An 8,205-nucleotide genomic window follows, 5' to 3' on the forward strand; every position below is an offset into this window, starting at 1 on the left:
TAAAAACCGTTTGATAAAAAGCAAGGCATATTCAAGATGGAAACATATTACTATTTAACATATTAGGCCGGGCGCAGTGGCTCATGCCTGTAATCCTAGAACTCTAGGAGGCCGAGGCGGGAAGATCACTCGAGGTCAGGAGTTCGAGACCAGACTGAGCAAGAGCGAGACCCCCTCTGTACTAAAAATAGAACGAAATTAGCTGGACAACTAAAAATCTACACAGAAAAAATTAGCTGGGCATGGTGGCACATGCCTGTAGTCCCAGCTACTTGGGAGGCTGAGGCAGAAGGATTGCTTGAGCCCAGGAGATTGAGGTTGCTGTGAGCTAGGCTGACACCATGGCACTCTAGCCTGGGCAACAGAACAATACTCTGTCTCAAAGAAAAAAAAAAAAAAAAAAAAAAATTAATACAGCTCGAATCACCAAGAAAAGAAAATTAATCTCACAATGAGGTTAAAGTTCTCTCCGAGTATAAATGCTCCCAAGTGTTGATCTGGCATAAAGTCTTGTCAAAAACTCTTAAAAGACTGAACAGATGTTCCTAAAGGTGAGTCAACTACATTACAAATTTGGCCCTAATTTATTTTTTTCCTGTTCTGTTTACTGGTGGAGGATGAGTGATATGAGGGAGGAGGTGGCAGGAGGCGGTGACATCATCATTAAGGTATGCATAGAAGCAAAAAAAAAAAAAAATCAATCTGGACTCAGAGAAAGCAAGGGAACTGAGCCTCCCAAACTGGACGTCCTGAAGAAAATGGCCTACAATGAATGGGAAACAGAAATAACAACTAGAAAATCATTTTACAGAAAGTCTTCCTTTATCAAGGAAGATGTCTGACCATGGCTGTGGTTAAAATACTCATAAATAAATAATGTTTACCAACAAGAAGTGATTATTTTCATAAAACAAACAAGAAACAATCACTTCCAATTAGTTTAAAAGAGACTGCCAAACAGTACATGGGATTTGATCATCTCACATTTTGGCAGGCAGAAACATAAACATGTTAAGAACCAAACACCATGTTTTCTGCTATAATACATTTTGCCTAAATGGAATTCTTCTACATGGTAAACATGCCTCCCTTTATTCATCAAAATCCACCCTGAGTCCAACATTATTTCCTGAAAGCTTAATTCCTTTCAATAAGGCACTAAATCATTTTATTACAAACACTGCTTGCTTTCTTTTTGCTGGGAATGGTATTATAGACTTACTTTTTGATACATGTTCCAGCTTTTCAACATTCTGTTGTAAACAAAATAATCCTTTATGATATTTTATAATATTCCACCCTGTTTATTGCTTTCCAGAATTTCTATCATTAATTAAAGGGCCTCCTTTCACCTCCCCTCAGACCCCAAAAATGAATCTATTCCCCAACTGCCTATCAGAGAACAAATAAAACTCAGTCTATCACAGCAGCAGTGATGGACATGCCAATTTCACAGCGTGATTTGTGCACTCATTTCATTTTGAAAATGACCCTGCCCTCCATCTGTCTAAACTGAATGTCCTCCTTCTTTCAAGCCAGGCCCCTGGAGCAGCATCACAAGAAATAAGGAGGAAGACACAGAACAGCCTCCCTCCTGCCCACTTCAGCTGCCATGCTCTCAGGTAATGACATAAGAAGAACCCCAACTGATGCCTGTAGAGATCAGAGAAATTTGGAGAAGAGCAGATAGACCTTTCATTTTTCACACATTTTCTAGAAGCCACTTAAAGGTGAATGCTTCCACGATGCAAATATAAGTCTGCAAAACAGGGAATCAGGCTAAAAATACAAAAGGCAATTTATCATTTCCATGGTCTGTCCTCTTACCTTGATTTAAAAGTAACTTATCCAAAGTAACAGCTCAATATATAAGAATTTTAAAATATGGAGCTCTTGGATATTGTTTCCAAGAGCAAGTGTCAATCTGGCAGACAAAAAGGAAAAGACTTCCTGTTCCCTGATTATCGAGCAGCATTAGCTAGCATACCTCAATTCAAGTACATTCCTGGGTTCAAGACTGGATAGGGCTCTAGCTAGAGATTAGGTTGGAAGAAGCCTTGGAGTAGGGTTATAGTGGCCTTTGTCAGTTGCTTTCTCTCATGATTTTGAGTGGTCAAGAGCTACACACGCAATCCCTCTGAAATGGATGCAGTTTGTCCCTTTCTTGGTATTGATGCAGTAGGAGATACTTTGGTCCCATTCAGAAGAACACAGCTGCAGCAAACTTCTCAGCAAAGGAGAAGAAAGTATAAGTACATGAAGTCAGTTATTTTATAGTATAGCATTCAGATGAAGTCTCTTTCTAGCTATAACAGGTGGTTATCCCACACTAATCACTTCCTAACACTTGCTCACAGCTACAACTCAGGCCAGAAAATTCAAATTTCTACTGCCCAAACCAAGCTGGTTATTTCTTTTAAAGGGAAAATAACAACCAAAAAAAAAAAAAAAATAGCAAGACACCAATATTCCCTCATAATTGGGCCCATACATGATAGGTAGATTGAGTTAATTCCTATTTCTTACTGAACTTAGCTTTTGAATATAATAGTTCAACCACTTCCTATCTAACTGTGTGATCTTGGGCAAGTTACTTAATCTTATTGAGTCACAGGTTCTCCATCTGTAATATGTAGAATGCAGAGTGGTTACTATGATTAGAAATAATATATGTAGGTAGTCTAACAGAGTGCCATGCAACATTGTTGGTGTTAGCTCCAAAATTTATATATAGAAAAGATTTATGGGAAGCAACACTATTGAGGAGGCAGATAAGGTACTTGCATTGAAGTTTTCAATTACACACAAAAGACATGCTTTGACTTGGACTGTTTATCTTGGGCAAGGCCAATGATGATCATGCAAGACTATGAAAGACAATGCCCTGTCCCAGGCCACCAGCAAAGAAGCTATGTATGATAGATGCTCATAAATTATACTTATTATTGTTACCTTGAAAACCACACAATTTACCCTCACTGGGATGAACCAATTTTGTATTTTGCTATCTTGTCTACTTCCAGAATTCTTGACTGAAAAATTATATTATTCTCCCACAAATTTTATGATCTCAAGGTCAGTTTAATCTATGGGTATGTTTTTTTATTAGTAATCCAATATTATTTTATAGGATACTTAAGGCCCTAATTTTTCAAAGCCCCATCATAGGCACTATTAAATTAAAAAAAAATTATACAAAAATAACTCAGGGACATTAACAGCATCTATTCCAAACACATGACAAACAATGAAAGAAAACCCAGAATGTTTCCTTGTACAGTCTAGCAAATATGCATAGAAATCATCAAACTAAGAATGTGAGAAAAAGTTAATTTCTTTTTATTTTAACGGAAAGAAAATCCACTTATCAGCTCAATAATATCCAACATATCATTCCTGAGAAGTAGAACCTGAGCCTCTCTCACACATAACCCACATAAAAGTCTGTTTAATTTATTAGAGTCAAGTGAGTCAGAAAAGTAACAATGCACAGGGAAAGGAGTTCATTTCACTCTTGCAATTTTTCCCCTTGGAAAAGAGGAGGTCATGCATTTTTCCAACGTTTCCACCTGGTAGTGAAAGTTGGAACACCAGAGCAAGTTTAACATATACTTAGTAATATTTGTTCTTACGGAAAGGTGGGGCAGGAAATACTGGGATCTAAAACTGACCCTCTTCCAGTATCAGTTAAGATTTACAGCGCTTTTTTTCTTTATCAATCTCTGTAAATGACCAAAATAAGAACTGCTGGTCGCTGCACTATTCTGTTTTTGGAAAATGTGCCCTCAGGGCACCGTAAGAACAACCTACTCTAATTCCAGGGGAATTCCAAGGAGATGACCCGCCTTTTCCATCGCATTCCTTCCACTACAACAAGAAAGAAAACCATTAGTATCGGCCACGCGATGTACAAAACTCAAAAACGCAACGGACCTTGGGCGGTAAAACTTCCTCCGCCGCACCAGAGACCTAAGTGGCACAACAAAAACAGCGACCAACCCTCACAAGCAGGGAAGGCGGTGAACCTGCATCTCCTTGAAGTGGGTCGGTGAAGCAGAAACTACGCATCCCAGCATGCAGCGCGGCCACGTCCGACCAGCGGCGCGGCTGCAATGGTGCATGCCGGGAGGAGGAGTTTCGGGCTCTGAGCAGCCTCGGGAGCTTTCTCTCCCTTCCCTAACCGCAGCCACTGCGCAGTCTGGAGTCTTCAAAGACCAAACCAGAAATTGAAAGACTCATGACGCCGATCCCTTTTTACTCCTAACGAGTTCCTGCCGCGGCAAAGTAACCTCCGGCAGGCTTCCGTTTCCGGTTGTCTTGTTGCCGTGGTAACGAGCAAACACAACATTCCTGGCCGTTATGGTGGGGCTGAGCGACTCGCAGATCCCCGATGGAGAGTTCACCGCCGTCGTGTATCGGCTCATCCGGGATGCCCGCTACGCCTAGGCGGTGCAGCTGCTGGGCGGGGAGCTGCAGCGGAGCCCGAGGAGCCGCGCCGGCCTGTCGCTGCTGGGCTACTGCTACTACCGCCTGCAGGAGTTCGCGCTGGCGGCCGAGTGCTATGAGCAGCTGGGCCAGCTGCACCCGGAACTGGAGCAGTACCGCCTGTACCAGGCCCAGGCCCTGTACAAGGCCTGCCTTTATCCAGAGGCCACCCGGGTCGCCTTCCTCCTCCTGGACAACCCCGCCTACCACAGCCGAGCCCTCCGCCTGCAAGCTGCTATCAAGTACAGCGAGGGCGATCTGTCAGGGGCCAGGAGCCTGGTGGAGCAGCTGCTGAGTGGGGAAGGGGCGGAAGAAAGTGGGGGCGAGAATGAGCACGATGGCCACGTCAACCTGGGTTGTTTGCTCTACAAGGAAGGACAGTATGAAGCAGCGTGTGCCAAGTTCTTTGTGGCCCTGCAGGCCTCGGGATACCGACCTGACCTTTCCTACAACCTGGCTCTGGCCTATTACAGCAGCAGGCACTATGCGCCTGCGTTGAAGCATATCGCTGATATTATTGAGCGTGGCATCCGCCAGCACCCAGAGCTAGGTGTGGGCATGACCACTGAGGGCATTGATGTTCGCAGTGTTGGCAACACTTTAGTCCTCCACCAGACTGCTCTGGTGGAAGCCTTCAACCTCAAGGCAGCCATAGAATACCAACTGAAAAACTATGAGGCGGCTCAGGAAGCCCTCACTGACATGCCACCTAGGGCAGACGAAGAGTTGGACCCTGTGACCCTGCACAACCAGGCACTAATGAACATGGATGCCAAGCCTACAGAAGGATTTGAAAAGCTACAGTTTTTGCTCCAACAGAATCCCTTCCCCCCAGAGACTTTTGGCAACTTGTTGCTGCTCTACTGTAAATATGAGTATTTTGACCTGGCAGCAGATGTCCTGGCAGAAAATGCCCATCTGACATATAAGTTCCTCACACCCTATCTCTACGACTTCTTGGATGCCATGATCACTTGCCAGACAGCTCCTGAGGAGGCTTTCAGTAAGTTTGATGGGCTAGCAGGGATGCTGACTGAGCAGCTTCGGAGACTCACCAAACAAGTACAGGAAGCAAGACACAATAGAGATGAGGAAGCCGTCAAAAAGGCAGTGAATGAATATGATGAAACTCTTGAGAAGTATATTCCTGTGTTGATGGCCCAGGCAAAAATCTATTGGAACCTTGGAAATTATCCCATGGTGGAGAAGATCTTTCGCAAATCTGTGGAATTCTGTAATGACCAGGATGTGTGGAAGCTGAACGTGGCTCATGTTCTGTTCATGCAGGAAAACAAATACAAAGAAGCCATCGGTTTCTATGAACCCATAGTCAAGAAGCATTATGATAACATCCTGAGTGTCAGTGCTATTGTATTAGCTAACCTCTGTGTTTCATATATTATGACAAGTCAAAATGAAGAAGCTGAGGAGTTGATGAGGAAGATAGAGAAGGAGGAAGAGCAGCTGTCTTATGGTGACCCAGATAAGAAAATCTACCATCTCTGCATTGTGAATTTGGTAATAGGCACTCTTTATTGTGCCAAAGGAAATTATGACTTTGGTATTTCTCGAGTTATCAAAAGCTTGGAACCTTATAATAAAAAACTTGGAACTGATACCTGGTATTATGCCAAAAGATGTTTCCTGTCCTTGTTAGAAAACATGTCAAAACACACAATCATGCTTCGTGACAGTGTTATTCAAGAATGTGTCCAGTTTCTAGAACACTGTGAGCTTTATGGCAGAAACATACCTGCCGTTATAGAACAACCCCTGGAAGAAGAAAGAATGCATACTGGAAAGAATACAGTCACATATGAGTCCAGACAGTTAAGAGCTCTGATTTATGAGATTATAGGATGGAATCCATAGTAATGACTGATAATGGCTTTTACCATAATGCCTTTGTTATGTAAATTTTGCACTGTTTTATCTATAGCCTTTGGCATGTTTATATTTGGTCACATGTTGAACTTTGTAAACTTTAGTATTGTAACAAAAATAGATAAAACTTCTGTTTTTAAATTTCCCACAAAGTGAAATATTGTAAGAATTTTGATCTCAGAAGGAGTTACGAAAAATTTAGAACCAATGTGGGATGTTGTGTCTATTAGAACTTGTACTGCCTATGTTTCCTTTCCTTTGTTACCTTTTGTGCTTTGATGTATCCAGAGGAGCCCTTGTTTCAAGGGTCATAATTGTCCAGGAACCAGGCACTATTGTGTCCAAACTCAGTAGTACTTAATAGTAAGCTTTTAATAATCATTTCAGGGATTATGTGTTCTATTCTCACAACTTAACCCTCATAATTATATTTGTAATGCATATGTTTTATATGGAGTTTAGTATATTCTGGCAGTGTTTTCCAATATAGATAAAATGCTTTAACCAAAATTATATATGTTATTTTTTTTTAACGTGCAAGATTCAGTGGAAAATCTTGTTCCCTTAACATAATCATGGTGCTATGGTGTAGAGACAATAAACATTTATCAAGAAAAAAACAAATTTCCCTGGCTTTCTTTTGTTCCATTTGTTAATAATTTAACTATATGAACAAAATATACTGTTAATGTTTTTCATAAGTTTGTTTTCATTTATCTCTAACTGTGACCAATAGCAGAGGTATCCTGAGAACTCAGTTCTTAATTCCTACCTTTGTGTTTGCAGTTTAGCATATGCTGGAGTTGTTTCCTTGCTATAGTGTCTTGGGTAAGGAACAATCTTCCACACTATTCCTATGACCCCAGCAAACTCCTCTTGTACCCTTATCACTGATCAAAGGTCAATTGTGAAACCTTATCTCATAGTTTCATAATGTAGTTTCATGTCCACAACACCCAGTAGTTTTCTGGAGTTCCCATTGGGAACCCCACTCATTATGATCAGGCATTTTGTTTTCTGAATCCTACAGGGGCTTTACTATTTGTTTCCCCACCCCTTACTCCTTTCTCTCCACAAATGTGTCAACTCCAGCTTGATCTGGCTTAGAAAAAAATCAAAATCATTATTAGGTCGAATCATATGAAATTGCTGATTTTGAAAGTTTCTGACCTACAAAACTGGCAATTTCTTATAGCTCAACTAACAGCTTTCTACTGAAAGATAGGGAACCCCTGCCATAATGAGGTTATACTTTTTTCCTTCAAGGAACCACTTAGCCACATAGGTACCCAGATGAAGTATGCTTAGCACAATTCCTCTGCAGCATAACCTGGGTGCTTCAATTCTATTAGAATAGAAAGTTTGGCTTATTGTGAAGTCCAGTTCTTTTGAATTTACAGCATTTTAAAAGTTAATTATCTGAGCTGCTATAATTGACCACTGATGCTCTGATCCTACATTTGGAGGGCAATCAATGTCTAATAACTTCTTCAATGCATCCCATAGCACATCCCATGTCTGGGAAATGTTCTTTAACAACTTCTATACTAAAAGTGTTGTTGCAGCAGCTCTGCACCTCTCTCAATCTTGGTAGCCTCTTAAGATTTAGAACATAAATGAACTGAAGTCTTATTTTCAATAGCCACATTAAAATTCTGTTTTTTTCCTATTTCCTCTAAACCAAACTATTTTCTTTCAAAAAAAAAAAAAAAAAGCATAAAGTGTAACTAATGTTAACCACCCCAAAACAAATGTTTTCCAGATTCCCTTTTGCAAATAGCCTGGCCTTTATTCGGCCACAATTTATTTACCCAGGTGCTGTATGTTTGTGGTTTT

General features: G+C 41.0%; 1 protein-coding gene across 1 annotated transcript; it reads left to right on the top strand.

The window, feature by feature from the left end:
• Window positions 1-4,359: 4,359 nt before the first annotated feature.
• On the top strand, window positions 4,360-6,357 carry LOC138387328 (intraflagellar transport protein 70B-like). Its single transcript, XM_069474305.1, is given in 1 exon segment — window positions 4,360-6,357. A coding segment is annotated over 1 exon segment (1,998 nt).
• Window positions 6,358-8,205: the final 1,848 nt, after the last annotated feature.

Source organism: Eulemur rufifrons, chromosome 1 (genome assembly GCF_041146395.1).
Source record: "Eulemur rufifrons isolate Redbay chromosome 1, OSU_ERuf_1, whole genome shotgun sequence".
Taxonomy (NCBI): domain Eukaryota; kingdom Metazoa; phylum Chordata; class Mammalia; order Primates; family Lemuridae; genus Eulemur; species Eulemur rufifrons.